The following is a 19301-nucleotide window of genomic DNA, read 5'->3' as shown; positions in this document are numbered from 1 at the left end:
GGAATTGGTGAAGTCCCTCAAGGCAACCCAGGGAGGGGAAAGTTTTGGGGGCACAGAGAGTGCTCCAGACACTGAAATTCTGGATGGTGGCAGTGTACCAGATCTAAGCTAGTAATTAAGCTTAGAAGTGTCCATGCAGGTCCCCACACTTGTACCCTAAAGTTCAGAGTGGGGAAGGACCCTTGACAGTCATAATTTCATTAATGTAGAAATTCTCTATTTATTTAAAAAGAAAAGTGTTTACATTATTCATTTAAGATTTTAAAAGTGATTTAAAGGGATGTTTCCCTTTGGACTACAGTAGTATCATAAGACATACATCTTTATCCAAAAGTTCAATGTGACTTTAGATTTGCCAAGTACAAATCCATATTAAGAACAATTATATAAATCTATAGTATATGAAAATATCAAATAGCATTTTGACATATACCTTCATAATACTATATCATGTACATTGGTAGCATGTTGCCTGGCATGTGCATTCATATTTATTTTATTGACTGATGTCCTATGCCCCAGTCAGGGGTGAAAGTAAGTTAAGGACTCACCGGTATGCTGGAGTCCTGAGCAGCCCTTAAATCACTTTTATATAAAGGTTTAAAGGCCCCAGGACTCCGGCTTCAGCTGGGAGCCCTGGAGCCCTTAAATCACTCCCAGAGCTCCCATCTGCAGAGGCAGCTTGGAGCCCTGGGGCACAGGGGCAATTTAAAGGGCCCCAGGCTCTGGCCACCGCTATCACAGCGGAGCTCAGGGCCCTTTAAATTGCTGACAGAGCCCTGTTGCCGCTACCCTGGGGCTCCGGCAGGATAGCGGCGGCAGGGCTTCCATGGGGATTTAAAGGGCCAGGGGCTCCGACCGCTGCGTGGAGCCCCGGGCCCTTTAAAGTGACACCTGAGCCCTGGTGCCAGAGCCCCAGGGTAGTGGCGTCAGGGCTTGGGCGGCTCTTTAAAGGGCCCGGGGCTCCACGCAGTGGGCCTCGGGAGGCGATTTAAAGGCCCCTGGGCTCTGGCCACTGCAGGGAGCCCCAGGTCCTTTAAATTCCCAGGCTGGGGAAGCTGGTCCAGCCGGCTTACTTTTACCTCTGGCCCCAGTCCTGCATTGAGTTCCCCGTAAGTTGACCCTGATCCAGTGGGGCTCTGTGCTGTTACAGAGGTCTGCCCACACTCAGCTCACTGAAGAACTGGGCAATCAAAGTGTACAATTTCCAGTGGAGTTATGTGGAGAGTTTCCTGTTCTCTAGTAGTGGCTCAGAAGGCATTTTAACCACCCTAAATCTCAAGTTCTCAGAGTGTAATATGTATGTGGAGTGGCCAATCTTCGAACAACGTGTCAATATTAAACAAGGTTTAAGCTAAAATTTGCCTTTATTTTTGTGCATGCATCTTTGCACATACATAACTAGCAAGTGGTCTTTGCGTACTATAACTTTTGTGCACAAATGCTTGAATGGTGCTTGTAAATTGCATTCACTGGTGATAGTATATTTAACATTGCAAGCACAAATGATTGCAGATGTACAAACAGAGGTCATGCTATGAAAATATTTAAAATTGAAAATGCCATTAAGATATCTTATGGCCCCCATTATGACCCAATGAGCTGCATGATAAATGAAGACAAGGTCAGTGTGTGCTGTAGATGACAAATTTCAAATCCATATGAAACACTATATTAAACATTAAGATTGTACTAATAAATAGTCAAAAGTAAATAAATGTCAAAAATAAGGTTGTATCTGTATTTGCTTTTCTTTGGCAAAACTTCAAATCGGGGGTGATTTGATCCAGGTTTGATTTCAAGGGGAGAATTGGGCCTCTGTGTTTGCATTATTTCATTAGGTCCTTTCTTATCTTTTTCCTGTGTGCACTGTAGTTTCTGAAGCTCACCTCTATGCAAGCAAACCTTTCTGTGTTATAGTCCTTGTTTATACTGCTGAGATTAATCAAAGGTGCAATTCCTTTGCCTTAAAGTGACAGTTGAATTGAAAATATTGGTTGAAAATTGAAAATATTGGTTGAAAATTTTGGACCTTCTATAGTTACAGTGAAGGTTACTATAACTGCAAAAAGTTAACAAAACTCTTTTTTTTCTTAGTTTGTTTACAATATGCATTTGACAGCACTTTTGCATATAGACAATTTACTGTTTTTCCTGTCTAGTCAGTCAAGTTGTCTCTTACTGTAGAGTCCCCTTAAAACAGTAACAGGTGGTCACAAAACCAATTTAATTTTTAATTTTTTATAATCAGGACATACTATTTAAAGGCTGCTCTCTCAAAAACTGAAATGGAGACAAGATAGTCCAGTTGTTATGACACTAGGCTGGGACTAGGGAAACAAGAGTTAAAGTCCCGGCTGTGCCACACACTTCCTATGAGATCTTTGGCAAGTCACCCTCTGTCTGCCTCAATTCTCCATCTGTAAAGGGATGATAGTTATCCTCACCTCATCAACTGATCACGTTACAGTGATGGGAGCTGTACAAGTCTGTGTGACATACTAGGATACAATCTAGACTAATGAGCAGCTGTATCACCTCTGCCCTGTAACCTTGGGTGCCATATGATGCTTTGCTGAAGGAGTTCCCACCTGGGCCATTCACAAACAGCCTTCCAGAGTGCAAGCCACACCCTGTATGTCTGTGTGGAACCACAGCCTGCCAGCCACACTTGGACAGCACGCTAGCTCTCACCAGCCTTGGTTATATTGCAGGGTGACCCCAACACCCAAAATGGATGGCCTGTACTGCCAAGTCCTCTCCTGGACAAGTTCATATAAAGTCCATTATTTCTTTAATAGAAATAATATGTACACAACTTGCCACCCCAAATGGAGTTTCCAAAACACTTCAGTTTAAACACACTGGATTAGATAAAACAGGTTTATAAACTACAAAGAGAGAGATTTTAAGTGAGTATAAGTAATGAGGCATCAATGTCAGAAATGTTTACAAGAAAACTAAAACGCAACTTGTGCCTAACTTAACAAACTATCTTAAAGTCAAAGCAAAGCTTTCTCAGCATATGCTTTCAGCAGTCTTACTAACCAGACTTCTTAGGATCTTCCAGGATCCACTTAATGCTTCTTTGTCACTTCAGGTTTCATGAATGTAATGGGTGGGGAGGAGGGGCACATTGGGGTGTTTGTCCCTCCTTTTTGTATTTTCAGTGCCCTTCTTGAAAAACATTTCCAGCTAGGTACCAGAAGACAAAGCAAAGGAATTTCTCTGCTGCTTTTTCCACACCAGGTTGAACTTCCTTTGTTTCCCTTTCGGCTTGATGACTCTGTTACTGCTTAAATGCAGCTTAAGCAGAGCACACATTTTTTTGTTTGTTTGAGACAGACCTATTTGCCAACCTCAGTTTGGAATGTGTGTTAATAACACCATAGAGTGGAATCTTATAACTTCACATACAATGTTGTTGCACACATTGTCCCAGGACAATAATAACCAGCAAATTATGAGTTTTCAAATAATATTTCATAAGGCATTCTTTGTACAAAGATTATTACATTAGCGGGTAGGGTATGGACATGAGTACATTCTATCACACTATGCCAGGCAGAATTCTTTTAATTTATTTGAAAAAGACACCATTTAATATAGTCCAGGGCTTCTACAATCATGGGCCGGGCCCGTGAAGTGGGTCGCCAGGACTGGTGTTAGACTTGCTGGGGCCTGGGACCGAAGCCCAAGCTGCACTGCCCAAGGCCAAAACCCAATGGCTTCAGCTCTGGGTGGCGAGGCTCAGGTTACGGGCCCCCACTCCTACAGCTGAAGCCCTTGGGCTTTGGCTTTGGCCCTCCCAACCAGCATGGTGGGGCTTGGACTTTGTGCCTCCCTCTCCCAGTCCAGGGTGGCGGGACTCAGGTGGGCTTAGGCTTTGGTCCCTCCTCCTCGGGTTATATGGTAATTTATGTTGTCGAAAAGGAGTTGAGGTGCAAGGAAGTTTGAGAACCCCTGATATAGTCTACTCTTGAAGTCATTTTGTTCAGTGGCATACTGACAATGAGGTTTGCTGACAACTCACATCCTGTGTCACAAACCCTGAGCAAAATGTACAACAAATTTTCAGCCAGTGTAATAGGGACTCTGGTAAACTTTCATTTGCTATATTGATCATATTAGCACAGACTGTCCACTTTGCATTAGATAAATTTGCATTGGCATAATAATTAGGGGGACCCGGGGGGGGGGAGGGGAACTGCCCATTCCGGTGGATCAAAGCAAGTTTGATATAATGCGGTTTCATCTCTAATGCGGTAAGACTTTTTGGCTCCCAAGGACAGTGTTATATTGAGGTAGAGGTGTCCCTAGCAGTTCCCTGTGCAGAGCACTAGCCAAAGCCCAAACACTTGTTGCAGAGGGCATGGAGCTCTGGGGGCTGGAGCCAGTGGGAGATTTACTCCCACTCCCGTCCCAGAGCAGATATCACTTCAGACAGCTCCAAGGAAGGTGCCTTGCTACGGCTCTTGGTTCTCAGGGGGCCTTGGATGCAGCCTGTATGTGAGAGCCCCCTCTGAGATCCTGCTGCCAGCCAGCAGCAGGGGGCGCCCTTTTCCTTGGCTCCAAGGCGGTGTGACTGAGTTTTCCTGGCCCCAGCAGCGCTGGTGCGGCCCAACTGGATCTCCTGAGAGAGGCTTGGCCAAGAGCAGGCCCAGCGCTGGGGGATGACAGGGTCTCGGCTAGCCGGGGGAGTGCGCATGCTCAGTTCGCCGCCCCTCCCAGCGCCCCCTGGCGCCGCGCACGGGGAGTCGCAGGCGGAGGGAGGCGAACCACTTCCGGTCTCCATTTTACGCCAGCGGAACCGCTCCGGGACAGGCTGAGCCGCTGCCGGGTTCCCGGGAGCGCACGGCCGGGCTCGGTACGGGTAGGTCGGGGCTCGTCTGCTGCGGCCGCTGCTGCTGTTTGCGGGGAGGGGGACGCAGGCTGCGCCCGGGGGTAGCTGGGTGTGAGCAGGCCTCGCCCGAGCGCTGGGCTCCGCCCCTGCCCTGGTTACCGGCCCCCAGGGGGAGCCTGGGAAGGGGGTCGCGGCCCTTGTTGCGTGGGGGGTCGGTGTGTGACGCCCCTCTCCCCCCCTCCTCAGGCGGACACTGCCCTGGCGTGGCTCGGGGGGGTCCCGCCTACTTCCCCCCTCCCTGTACTGTAGGGGCGGCTCCCAGCGAGGCCGTGGGGATGGGTGCCCGAAGCCTCCTTGTGAAACCTGCCCCTGGACACTGATCCTCCCGCCCCGGACGTCGAGCTTCAGCGGCTTGGCCCGTCGCGGGGAGAGCGAGCCCGTGCGAGCAGCATGGACCAAAGCCTGGTGGGTCACCCGGTGACCCTCATCATCAAAGCGCCCAACCAGAAATACACCGACCAGACCATCAACTGCTTCCTGGATTGGACCGTGGGCAAGCTGAAAACTCACCTTTCCAGTGTCTACCCCAGCAAACCGGTAAGTCTCTGCCGCGGGCCATACTGCCTGCCTGGGTACTATGGGTATTGCAGTGACTTCCAGGGGCCGTGATCAGGGCCCCATTCATAAAATCATAGATTATCAGGGTTGGGAGGGACCTCAGGAGATCATCTAGTCCAACCCCCTGCTCAAAATAGGACCAATCCCCAAATGCCTCCCCCAAGGACTGAGCTCACAGCCCTGGGTTTAGCAGGCCAATGCTCAAACCACTGAGCTATTCCTCCCCCCATCTTTGGTGTGGTACACGTACAAAAAATCCCTGCCCTGAAGAATTGGCAAGCTAAGTAAGGTCTGTAGTTGTCTTTTATGTTTTGGGGAAACAAGAAGTATAATCAGTACCTTTCTCCTTTTGCATGGTCTAAGTGGGACACAGTACATTTGGCTTGAAGAGTGTAATTGTTCTAATAAATAGTGTGTATTAATAGTTTGCTAATGTGCTAAGTAACTAAAATTGGGCATCTCTAGGCTAACTGGAGCGGTAGATGTTTTTGGCTAATCTTCTGTAAACAGAAGGCCTCTGAGTTTTTTTGGGTGAGGTGGGGGGGAGGGTCACTGCTAAGTTTCACAAACCATATAACATACTTTGGGAAGGGATGGACTGCAGGAATGTGTAAACAATGTGAAGATAATGCTTAAAAAGAGCATAAAGGCCAAACTTCTCTTCCCCCCTCTCCTCAAACCTTGGTTTAGAAACTAGCTCTTCCTAACACTGAAGGCCATTGTTGTGTTCTCAGTTCTTGCAAATACTTTTGGGACAAAAGTGGATGATGGTTGTCCTGATATAATGCTTTCCATTTTTACTAACACTAAAAATTATTTATTGTTGTCTTCTGAAGAAATATTGTGACTTGGAAATTGAAAGAACTTGGAACTTTGTTAGATTCCAAATTTGCACATTAAAAGAACTGTAGTACCCATGGGGCTAAAGTAAAAAACAAAAATTGGTGGTTCAGCTATATTAAGTGCATTCTTAATACATCCAGAATAATTGTTGTTTGCTATTCAATTGCCATTTAAAATGTGCAGAAAGTAGTGTATTTGGTTCTTAGGCACATTGCGAGGTGAGTTGATTATACTATATAAGTATTTTCCTGGGGAAAAAGTGCAGGGTACTGAAGGGCTGTTTTAACTAGCAGAGAAAAGCATAAGAAAAACCAGACAAATTCAAATTAGAAATAAGACATACATTTTTTAAGTGAAGATGATTAAATGTGTGAACAAACTACACAGGGAAGTGGTAGATTCTCCATGTCTTGGTGATTTCAGATCAAGACTGGATGCTTTAGCAAACACAGGTTAAAGGATTCAGTACTGGGTGAAATTTAAGGCCTGTTATATGTATATATGAGGTCAGACTAGATGAACTGGTGGTCCCTTCTGGCCTTAAACTCTGTGGATCTATGAAACTTATATAGATTAAGTTATATGAGGCACGGACAATTTTACTTTATCTTTGTATAGCACTGGCACAGTGGGAGCCTAGGCTTGATTGGAGCATCTGGATGCTACTGTAATACTGGGAAAAGAATAGAACAAAGGATGAGTTTGTATTGCAAATGGCTAGCATTACAGTGAGTGTAATAAAATAGTCAGCTGTTTTATCAGTCTCCTTCAAAAAGTGCAGTTGTAGGATTTTGCTTTAGTGGTAAAATTGTTTTAGTTTCATGTTTAAAAAGAGGGTCCATACTTTTTAAGAAGTAATTAAGGTTGGAAGGAAAATAGAACTCTTGTGTAGGCTTTGTCAGGCATGCAGATCATTTTTTATCTAGCTTACAACATGATTATATTGTCAGTGTAGCTTTATCAGTTACATCTGCTGGAGTAGTAAATACCCTGAGGGAAAACTTGTGAATTTATCTGTTAATTATACTATGTATGAAAGGAGCATGTCCATTTAAAGGAAATGAACACACACCTTCAATTGGTTACAATCTTTTCATCAATAGAAAACACTTCCCTAAAATTTGTTGAACTGGTGTGTGAATACACCTCTTCCCCTGATCTGACATAGGTAGAGACTTGAATCAGTCTTTAGGAAACAACTCTAATGCATAAGAGAATATATATGCATTGCATCATTACTTTTTCAGGGAACTGAGCACATTAGTGAAAAACACTTACTCTAGTTGAGTAATAAATTCTTTCTCAATGGGTCTCTGGTTACCAGGAGACTTAAGCTATATGTCTGCTGTACAGCTGCAGCTATGCCATTGTAGCACTCGTATGTGAATAACGTAGTTGGAGTCGACGTACCTTAGGTTGAGTTACTGCAGGGTATACACGGTGGAGGGTCGACAGGAGAAAATCTCTTGTCAACTTACCTTACTCTTCTCGTCGGAGGTAGAGTACAGGGATTGACTGGAGAGCAATCTGCAGTAGATTTGGTGGATATTTACTAAATCAATTACTGGTGAATTGATGATCTCAGATTATCGATCCCTGCCATAGTGTAGACCTGCCCAAAATGTAGACACTTTCTACACCCACAGAAGAGGTTTTTCTGTCGATGTAGATAATCCACCTCTCTGAGAGGTGGTATAGCTAGGTTGATGGAATAATCCTTCTATCAACCTAACCACATCTACACCACCAGGGGTTAGGCTGACCTGACAATGGTGCTCAAGGTGTGAAATTTTTCACAACCCTGAATGACATAGCTAGGTCAATCTAATTTTTAAGTGTAGACCTGGCCTTATCACAGGGATGAAAGGGCTTTTTCTGTCTCTGTAGTAAGTCCACTGCCTTGAGATGCAGCAGCTAGGTTAATCTAAGAATTCTGTCAACCTAGCAGTGTTTACACCTGTCAGGGTCTCTTTCCCACTTTGAACTTTAGCGTCCAGAAAGTGGAGACTTGCATGTACTTCTCTAAATTTAATTCCCAGCTTAGATCTGCTAGCGCTGCCTCCAATCAGAGATTTCAGTGTCTGGTGCACTCCTTGTCCCCCCAAAACCTTCTCTGGGGACACTAAGACCCAAACCCCTTGGGTCTTAGAACAAGGGGAAATAAACCATTCCCCTGCCTTTCCCCTCCCTGGGTTACCCTGAGAGATTACTGTGATTCAAACTCCTTGAATCTTAAAACAGAGAGAAATTCACCTTTCCCCCTTTCTTCTTTCCCCCACCAATCCCTGGTGAGTTCAGACCCAGTCCCATTGGGTCTTACACAATGACAAAATCAATCAGGTTCTTAAAAAGAAAAGCTTTTAATTAAAGAAAGAAAAAGTGTAAATTATCTCTGTAAAATCAAGATGAAAAATGTTTCCAGGGTCTCAGCTTTACATAGACCAGAGGGAGTCCCTCCCCCCAGCATAAGATACAAGTTACAGCAAACAGAGGTAAAATCCTTCCAGCAAAATACACATTTGCAAATAAGAAAACAAACATAAATCTAATCCGCCTTTTCTAGCTAATACTTACTATTTTGAACATGGAAGACTGTTTCAGAAAGATTGGAGGAACCTGGTTGCATGTCTGACCTCTCTTAGCCCCAAGAGAGAACAAAGAACAACCCAAAAAGCACAAAAGGAAGACTTCCCCCCACCAAGATTTGAAAGTATCTTGTCCCCCGATTGGTCCTTTGGTCAGGTGTCAGCCAGGTTCACTGAGCTTGTTAATCCTTTACAGGTAAAAGAGGCATTAACTCTTAACTATCTGTTTATGACAACACCGTTGCTTAGGTTGGCTCAGCTACATCTCAGGGCTTTGATGTTTTTTTTTACACCCCTGAGTGATGTATCTAGGGATATGTCTACACTACGGGATTATTCCGATTTAACAGAAACCGTTTTTTTAAAACAGATTGTATAAAGTCGAGTGCACGCGGCCACACTAAGCACATTAATTCAGCGATATACATCCATGTACCGAGGCTAGTATTGATTTCCAGAATGTTGCACTGTGGGTAGCTATCCCATAGTTCCTGCAGTCTCCCCCGCCCTGGAATTCTGGGTTGAGATCCCAGTGCCTGATGAGGCAAAAACATTGTGCGGGTGTTCTGGGTACAGCCTCACCTCTCCCTCCGTGAAAGCGCAAACAACCGTTTCGCGCCATTTTCCTGGGTGAACTGTGCAAACACCATAGCCACGGCAAGCATGACCCTGCTCAGCTCAAGACAGTAATCATGGACGTAGTAAACACCTCGCGCATTATCGTGGCAGTCTGTGCTGAACCAGGACCTGCAAACCAGTGGGAGGAGGCGGCTGTGGCAGGCGCGGCGACGGAGAGGATGAGGACATGGACACAGAATTCTCTCAAACCATGGGCCCTGCGCTTTGGAGATCCCTCTGTGTTGTGGGGCAGGTTGTAGCCATTGAAAGCCGATTTTGGGCCTGGGGAAACAAGCACAGACTGGTGGACCGCATAGTTTTACAGGTTTGGGACGATTCGCAGTGGCTGCGAAACTTTCGCACGCGGTAGAGCACTTTCTGGAACTTTGTGACTTACTTTCCCCTGCCCTGAAACGCCAGAAACACAAGATGAGAGCAGCCCTCACAGTTGAGAAGCGAGTGGCAATAGCCCTCTGGAAGCTTGGAACGCCAGACAGCTACCGGTCCAGTCGTGGGAATCAATTTGGAGTGGGCAAATCTACTGTGGGGGCTGCTGTGATGCAAGTAGCCAAAGCAATCATTAAGCTGCTGCTACAAAAGGTAGTGACTCTGGAAACATGCAGGTCATAGTGGATGGCGTTTGCTGAATGGGATTCCCTAACTGTGGTGGGGCGATAGATGGAACATATCCCTATCTTGGTACCGCGAGCACCAGGCACCGCAGTACATAAACCGCAAGGAGGTATTTTTCAATGGTGCTGCAAGCACTGGTGGCATCAAAGCTGCAGCAAGGGATTACTTCCCAGACCAGAAGAAAACAGTTTGGGAGCTTAAATGCCTGTAGTTATCCTGGGGGACCAGCCTACCCTTGATGCCATGGCTCATGAAGCCATAACAGGCAGCCCTGGACATAGTCAGGAGTTGTTCAAATACAGGCTGAGCAAGTGCAGAAGAGGGTTAGAATGTGAGATTTGGGCCGTTTAAAGGCCGCTGGCGCACATTTTACTGACTCGCCTCAGACCTTGCCAAACCAATGTCCCGGTTGATGTTGTGCTTTGCTGTGTGCTCCACACAAGTCCCTGTGAGAGTAGGGAACCTTTGGCAGGGTGGAGGCTGAGGTAAATCACCTGGGCCGCTGATTCCGCGCGTGCAGGGACTATACAGGGGCGATAGAAAGCAGACACCAGAAGCCCATTGCACATCAGAGAGGAGCTTTGAAACGAGTTTCATCATGTGCCAGTGGTACGATGTGACTGCTGAGTTTGTTCCCCTTGATGATCCCCCCCCCCGTTGGATTGACTCATTCCCTGTAAGCAGCCCACCTTCCCTGCTTGATTACAGCTTGCTTAAGGAATAAAGTCACTATTTTTTAAAATATGTATTCTGTATCATTAATTAAAAAGAGGGAAGAACTGACAAGGTAGCCTGGTGTGGTTTGGGCGGAGGGATAGGAGGAAAGAAAAAGGCGACTTAAAAAATTTCAAAATAATCGACGCCTTGTTGGAGCTGTTCCATGAGGTGGTGATATGGGCGCTCCGTGTGCGCGGGCCTCCCCCCACGCGTTCTTACATGTCTGGGTGAGGAGGATATGGAACATAGTGAGGGTGTTTACACAGGGCTTACAGCGGCACTCTGTGATCCTGCTGCTGTTCCTGAAGCTCCACCATTATGCCGGAGCATGTCAGTTTGATTCACAGCAGCAGCCCCAGCGTTGCGTCTCATCCTCCTCTGATCTTCCTCCCGCCACTCTATCCATCTCGAGTGGTCCTCCGTTCCTCAACGTTCGCTGGCATCTTCCTGGTAGTTTGATACCACATTCCTTCATCATTCAGATGAGCTCTTTCATTTGCGGCGTCACTCCTGATTCCGGGAGACATTATGTCTTGTCTTTTTTTTTTCCGCGCCTATTATTCTGAGTAGCCTTCGGGATGGAGTAGGGAGGCTTGAAAAATGTGCAGCTGCATGAGGGAGGGAAAAAAGGGAGAGAAGTATTTAAAAAGATACATTTTACAGAACAATGCTTATACTCTCATGGTGAACAACACTATTCACCTTATATAGCACATGTGATTAAACTACAAGGTCGCATTTTGCATCTTGAGTGCCTGTGGCTCTGGTGTTAGAGATCTCACAGACGCAGGTCTGGGCATCAGAATTCAGCTTGCATGCGGCCATGGTAAGCCATTGTCTTTCGGCTTCTGCAGCCTTCATATACACAGTGCCCTCCTTTCCCAAATACCAAGTAAAGCCCATTCAGTGCTGCTTTTTCCTATTAACATGCAGCAGCAGAAACCAACCCCCCATCCAATTCTCTGGGATGATCACTTTACCCCTCCCCCCACCATGTGGCTGGTATCATGGAAGATCACTGCTAACCCCCCCCCCCGGCATGGCTGGTAGCAGGGAAGATCCCTGCTAGCCAAACATGAAAAAGCTCAGCGCCAGTCACCTCCCCTTCCCCCTGCTTGGCTACCTGCAAGAAAGGATTTCTTTTAAGCAACAGGCAAACAGCCCAGTAGGAATGGCCATCTCTGTCCCCTTAATTAAATTCCTGAATTTCAACCAAGTTACCATGAATGATATCACTCTCCTGAGGATAACACAGTGAGATAAAGAACGGATGTTGCTTGAATGCCAGCAAACACCAGGACCATACGCAGCTAGACTTTGTCATGCAATGATACCAGATTACTTGCTACATGCATGGTGTGGTCAAGTGTCCTACCATGGAGGACGGAATAAGGCTGCTCTACCCAGAAACCTCTGCATAGGCTTTTGGAGTACTTACAGGAGAGCTTCATGGAGATGTCCCTGGAGGATTTCAGCTGCATCCTCAGACAGGTTAACAGACTTTTCCAATGCCTGTACTGGCCACGAATGCATCCCAAGTCTTCAGGGCAAATTAATCATTAAAAAACGCTTGCTTTTAAACCATGTTTTATATTACAAAGGTACACTTACCAGAGGTCCCTTCCATGGCTTCATTGTGTGGGATAGTCGCTTGGGAGGGCTGGGAGGGTAATTCCGTCAGGGTGAGAAAAAGCTCCTGGCTGTTGGGGAGAACGGAGTGCTGTGTGCTCTCTGTAAGCTCGTCCTCGTCTTCCTCCTCCTCGTCTTCCTCGTTCCGCAGAATCCTCAGCATGGCTGAGATTACCACCTCCCACCTTGGAATCCACGGACGGGGGTGGGTACTGGTGGCGGACCGCTCTAGAATTGCATGCAGTCAGCGTAGAAGCGCAGTTTTCGGACCTGCCACTGACCTTCCATTTGCTTTTTGGTTTCTCTGGTTAGACTTGTCTGAGCTCCTTAACTTTCACACGGCACTGTACTGAGTCCCTGATGTGGCCTCTCTGCATCATGGCCTTGGAAATTTTTTCAAATGTTTTTTCATTTCGTCTTTTGGAACGGAGTTCTGTTAGCATGGAATCTTCTCCCCATACAGCGATCAGATCCAGTACCTCCCGTGCGGTCCATGCTGGAGCTCTTTTTTGATTCTCAGACTGCATAGATACCTGTGCTGATGAGCTCTGCGTGGTCACCTGTGCTGGTGAGCTCTCCACGCTGGCCAAACAGGAAATGAAATTCAAAAGTTTGTGGGGCTTTTCCTGTCTTCTTGGCCAGTGCATCCGAGTTCAGATGGCTTTCCAGAGCAGTCACAATGATGCACTGTGGGATATCTCCCGGAGGCCACTATCGTTGAATTGCGGCCACGCTAACCCTAATCCGACATGTCAATACTGATTTCAGCGCTACTCCCCTCGTTGGGGAGGAGTACAGAAATCGGTTTTAAGAGCCCTTTATATCGCTATAAAGGGCTTCGTTGTGTGGACAGGTGCAGGGTTAAATCGGTTTAACTCTGCTAAATTCAGTATAAATGCATAGGTTGACCTAGGCCTGGTCTACACTAGTTTTAGGTGTAGACCAGGTCTTAATTTTACCTGACCTATTAAATATGTTTACATGCTGGGTTGAAGAGGATGGCAAGAATGCTAATGTAATCAGTTTTGCTTTTTTGTGTTGAGAATTTCATTGTACTTCATATACAGTTACTGTTAACTAATTCAGCAAGTTCAAGTGTCAGTTGGAGTGGGATTTACTGCATATGTTTTAGGTTGTGATTGATGGTTACTGATTAAAGGAGTCTTTTTCTTTTTAATCTATGGTCCCCTATAAAACAGCATGGGAAGTATTTGGGTTTTAGAAGCTGTTTCTTCTCACTTTCTCTCTAATAAAAGTTGGGTAAAACTGGCAGACTTATCTTAGCTATATGTAGGCTTGGGAAAGTTTAGTTTACTAATTAGTTCGGGAAATTAATTTTTTTTCCAAGTTCAGTTAAAATTTTTGCACTACTAAAACTTAAAAGAAAAATGCTTTATACTGTTTTGTTGGACTTTAGTGACTGCAGAAGTTTGAAAAACAAGGTTTAGAAATAAAATTAATTTAATATTTGTTAAAATGCCAACAAAAGAATGCACCAGTTCACAAGTGCTACATATAGGCATAACATTTTCCTTTCTAAATTTCCATTAGGGATGGAAGGGAGAAATCAATTGCCATCACTTACTGATTATAAACTTTTCAAGCTGTTTTATATGACCCTCATAAATCATTGTTATACTGCTAGTCAATTCATACATTTATTTATGGCATATTCAGATGATAAATATTTTGTCCCCTGCTTAGGTTTACCAGCCATTGAAAGCATTTTTATTTACTTTTATTTTGAATAATGTTATAACAAATGTGAGACTAACCAACATTGATTCACAATTAAGAGTGTTGCCTCTTGTCATAAGTTTAATAGATCATTTAATCCATGTTTTAACTTTGGGTATTTTTTCATGTGGTAACATAATGGGAAGCTAAGAGCAAGAGATTGCATCATAACTGGGTTACTGACAGACAAAGGACCCCAGAATTCTGAAGACTCGGGCATTGTCTGTATTAGAACAGTTATACTAATTTGTATTATTATAAAACTGCTCCAGTTAAATCAGTGCAATGTAAGTGCTCTTAAACCAGTTAAATCATTGCAGTCTAGACAGATTTTAGCATTAATTCACTGAATTAAGATAAATGGATTTAAGTGAGGATTAAATTGATTTGTGTGTGTACATTTTTAACCGATTTAAACTAGTGCAGTTTTTATAGACAAGTCACTTGAATTAGAGCTTCCCCAAGCGATACGTTTACTTGTAGGTGTAAATACTTTGGAAAAAAACTGAGTTGTGCTTTCAAAAGGTGATTCTAGTATGATAAATCCTAGGTTCAAACCATTACAGTGCATGCATCTATTCTTTTGTATTTCTGAGTATTAATATGTTGTGTATGAAAGGTTATTTTGAAGGTTCATGAAAGAATCCAAACTTGGCGGCATCTTTTTTTAGTGTTTATTTAGGAATGGCTGTTAAACTTGACTTAACGTTAATGTAGTTTTTGAGTGAATTAACCTCTTTTTTTGTGGTGGTAAATTAATTATGAGCACATAGACAAAGCTTAAATTAGATTGATGACCATATTTTCTTAATAGTCACACTTAAATGACTTTTATTTAAATTTCTGTGGAAGAATGGGATGGGAGAAACCACACTTGTGTCAAAAACATGAATTTCTACCACCCACCAAAGAGAGATGCTGGACGAGAAACAGAGAAATTTCCTTTAGGAAACTTAGTCCATTACCAAATTATGTAGAGATGCTATCCTCAGAATTGTCTTTACTCTTAGCCATAAATAACTCTGATCATATAGTGCAGAAATGGTTTTGCTGTAGGTTGTTACGTATATAAAGTAGACAGTAGTGTTGAGAAATTGAGCTCTGTAATAGTGCTTCAGATATTACTTTTGTCACTACATCGCTACCTCGGTATAACGCCACCCGATATAACACGAATTTGGATATAACGCGGTAAAGCTGTGCTCCGGACGGGTGGGGCTGCGCACTCTGGTGGATCAAAGCAAGTTCAGTATAACACGGTTTCACCTATAACGTGGTAAGATTGTTTTGGCTCCCAAGGTCAGCGTTATATCAAGGTAGAGGTGTATAAATAAACTCAGCAAAAATATTTCCATGTCTTTTGGAGAAACAAGACTGGAAGGTTATAAACCACACTAGGAATTACTGAACTAGAGACTTCAGATTAGCAAATATTTATGTCATTCTCAAGATGTAAATGTTTTTTTACTGGCATAGGTTAATTAAAAGTGCAGTTACATGTTTAAGTTTGTGCAAGGGGATTGACTGGATTTTTACTAGACAGGAAATACTCTAGGGGTTTTGTTCTCAAGAATCTACTCAATTTAAGGATTATGCCAGAGAATTATTGTTTGTTAATTATATAGCTTTTGAGCAGGCAGTTGGTAACTAGATGATGTAAAACAATTTTTCAGGTATTAAAACTTTATATAAAAAGTTATCAAAGCAGGGCACCTGTATTTGACCATGCAGGAGACTACCTCATAGAAAAAAAAACAGAAAGCAACTTGTACTGGCTTCCTATCCATTTTAAGGGATTTCAGCCCCTCCAAGCTATATACTGTATACTTAGGACAAACTTTAAAAAAACAAAAAAAAACTTGCATTATAATCTTATGAGGTAAACCCTCTGGATTCTTCAGAAATCCTCTGTGGCATTTTTCTTGTGATATGATTTTTGTCTGTGTCTCCAAAGAACTTTTAAATTTTGTAGTAGGTACAAAAATATGATCTCTTGTACTGTCTTTGCAGTAGTTAACTTTAGTCCTGTGATGATTTTTTGTGATGTTGAAAGCTGAGGTTTTATAACAATAGGATGCGATGTTCACTGAAGTTCTTACATAACAAACAACTTTCTTTCAGCTCCATTTAAAACAATGTTAATTAAACAAGATGGGTCAAAGCCAAGGGCACTAAGCATGGAGAGTAAAAACTTACAAATTATGAATGTTTTCTTAAAAAAAAAAATTAGTCCTAGCAGTGAAAAGTGGAAAGAATGTAGTCAGTGTGCTACAATACAGAAAAAGTTGCTTACGCTTGCCAGTAACCAATGGGCCAATGTAACTTACTGTCTTCTGCTAGTAACCTAAAGTGATTCTACAATGTGAAGATGGCACTTAGGACTTGTTTTGTCACTATTTTTCAGTACAGTTTCCACCTTTTGGCTGCTAGGACAAAACTAGTTTTGTGCATTTGTCTAATGTTCTCCACCCATATTCCCTGCAGTAAACTTTGCCTTTCTTTTTTTGAGGCAGCTTATATTATGCTGCTATGACTTTCTAGTGTGACTGTATTGAATGTGGGACATCATAAATTGGAGTTCGAAGGAAACTTTTTTAGGTAATCTAGGTCAGGACTGTGCACTACAGTACATTTTCTAATTCTTTTCCCAGTGTTTGTTCTGAATGTTTTTAGTGATGTGACTTATTCCAGAAAAAAAATCTGTACCAGTGTAGTGTCCAGAGTACAGCTTGCTAAATTACAGGGAAGCCTATAAAAGGTGATTGCAAAAAAAAATGAGTATTGCCTTCTGCTGGACTGAGACATACAAAGACAGTCTCAAAGGATTTAAAAAAAAATTTTGCTTTAGAAATCTGGATCTCAGCAAGATCTTTGGTCCTGAATAGTGACTTATATGGGACTGCATACTTAGCTGCATATTAAGAGAAGGAGAAAAGGAATGCAGAATCTTAAGCAGTGTATACACTGATAACAGGTTCAGTTGCACAAATGTTAGCTGTATCTAAATGTGTGGTTTATATCAAGCATCATGTCAGCAAGACTTGCTCCATATTGAGTTAGATGTGCTGAAAAAATTTGCCAGTTATAATCTTTTCTACCCCAGGATTCTTAATGTTGCTTGTGCTTGTTCAAGTAAAGTTAGCAAAGGTGGGGAACTTTTTCTTTTTTTTTAAATCCCACTGTAGATAAGGCTTCAGGGCCCATTTAAACTAGAAAAGCTTCAGGGATGTAGTGGCATCCTGAAACTGTAAAAACTACTTACATTTTGCCTTTATAAATGGAACCATACTGTGAACTTCACCAAGGCTATAGCATGATTTTCTAATTCAATTAAAACAGTTTGATCCTACCAGCAAAGGTAAAACCAAAGGTGTCTTTTTCTGCATATAGTGCCATATCAAAATTACATTGGGTGCTATAGTAGTGTAACTTGTTCTCACACATGACTTTCTGACAGGGAAACAAAGAGAAACCACAAGAGCGGTCATGCAGCCATCACTAGCAGTATGTTTTGGGTGCCCAGGGCAGCTGGTAGAGAGAGAAATCACTGTGGGGAAGGGCGTGGTACTGGGGAAGACCTGGCTGGTGGCTCCTACCCTGCACCAGGCTCAGCTGCTAGTCCTAGCTGGGCTGGGGAGTTTGGGACTCCCTCTTCACCTGCACAGCATCTGGGGCCGTGTCAGCCCCAGATTTCTCCCCTGGCTGTAGGAAACTCTGCAAACTATCCCCCTACCTATCGCTCCTCAGCTGCAGGGGGGAAGGATCCCTATAAAGGGAGCTGCTCCCCCATCCACCAGACCCCCTCATATCCAGACCCTCTTGCTGAGCCTGACCCCCCTGCACTCAGAATCCCCGATGAGCCTCATTCCCCCTGCACCACTCCAGTGAGCCACCCCAATCCCCAACCAACTGCACCTGGATCCCTCACTGAGCTACCCAGACCCCACTGCCGAGCTCTATCCACCCCACACCCAGCCCCCCCTGCTGAGCCCCACCCACTTTCACCTGGACCCTCCTACAGAGTCCCATTACTATTGCACCTAGAAACACCCCTCCCAACAAGCTGCTGTGCATCCAGAGCGTCCCCACACCCAGATCCCCCACTGAGCCACCTGCACCCAGATTGCCCAACACAGAACCCCGTCATCCCACACCTGGATCCCCCCATCTTTTGTTATGCACTATCAGCAATTTTCCATAGTCAAAATTACAAAACCACTGAAATGTGTTTTGCAGACTAACAGGAGGTGGTGGGAATTTGCAAGGGAATTTTTTTATCTACAAATGTTGTTTCCAACCGTCAATCTGTACAGCTGGAAAAAAGCTAAATTCCTCTTTTTGTCCCGTCTCGTAGTCTACAAAGGATCAGAGACTGGTGTATTCTGGCAGACTGCTTCCTGATCATCTGCAGCTGAAAGATATTCTCAGAAAAGTAAGCTTTACGTCAACACCATATGATATTTTAAGCAAGACCATTGTGTGGGGAAATAGGACTCTAAATTTGCATTGTTGTTTTAACTTCAAACTTTTCATTCTTATATTGAGATTGAGCATTTTATTAGACATGAACTTTCAAATTAGTTCTCCTGAACACATTTAGACTACATGTCCTTCTGCAGGGAAGTAGAGTTTTTTGAAGGACCGAGAGGAGTTTGGTGGGAGAGGTTAGAATATTTTGCATTAATTTTTAGCTAGTAGCATGAGGAATAGAATGACTGGTTTTTGACAGCTGGCCTAAGTGCTAACTTCACTGTTGGGTGATGACATAAGTTTAATTTTGGCTGCTTTGAAGCATGGATCCTGAGCATGTTCACTACAATGCTGAGTTTTGTATCAATCTGAAAACAGTTATATTTTTAGGGTAATATGCTTCCCTCAATCCACAGCAGAACTCTTGGACAAAAATGAGAGTTCTTCGTTTAAATTGATGGTAGTGCATGGCTGTTCATATGTAGAAATGTGTTCTGCATAGTATCCTGACTTCTATCCTTGTTTTAACCTTTAAACATTTTTAACGGCTGCTGGCTATGTTTTGCTTGTGATGGCTTGATAGTACTAACTTGGTTGGTGCACATTTT

At 43.7% G+C, this 19301-nt stretch overlaps 1 protein-coding gene across 2 annotated transcripts in view; it reads left to right on the top strand.

The window, feature by feature from the left end:
• Nucleotides 1–4761: 4761 nt before the first annotated feature.
• HERPUD2 (HERPUD family member 2) overlaps nt 4762–19301 on the top strand; it is a 47457-nt gene continuing 32917 nt past the window's right edge. The window contains exons 1-3 of one of the 2 annotated variants that reach the window (XM_032785459.2): nt 4762–4873; nt 5090–5440; nt 18578–18655. In XM_032785459.2, the coding sequence (XP_032641350.1) occupies nt 5294–5440; nt 18578–18655 (225 nt within the window). In that variant the 5' untranslated portion in view covers nt 4762–4873; nt 5090–5293. The remainder of the gene's footprint in view (nt 4874–5089; nt 5441–18577; nt 18656–19301) is intronic. The other variant, XM_075062587.1, reaches the window with a different exon arrangement.

The sequence above is a fragment of the Chelonoidis abingdonii genome, chromosome 2, assembly GCF_003597395.2.
Source record: "Chelonoidis abingdonii isolate Lonesome George chromosome 2, CheloAbing_2.0, whole genome shotgun sequence".
NCBI lineage: Eukaryota > Metazoa > Chordata > Testudines > Testudinidae > Chelonoidis > Chelonoidis abingdonii.
Note: the sequence above shows the minus strand (reverse complement) of the source record. Positions and strands in the feature narration are given on the sequence as shown.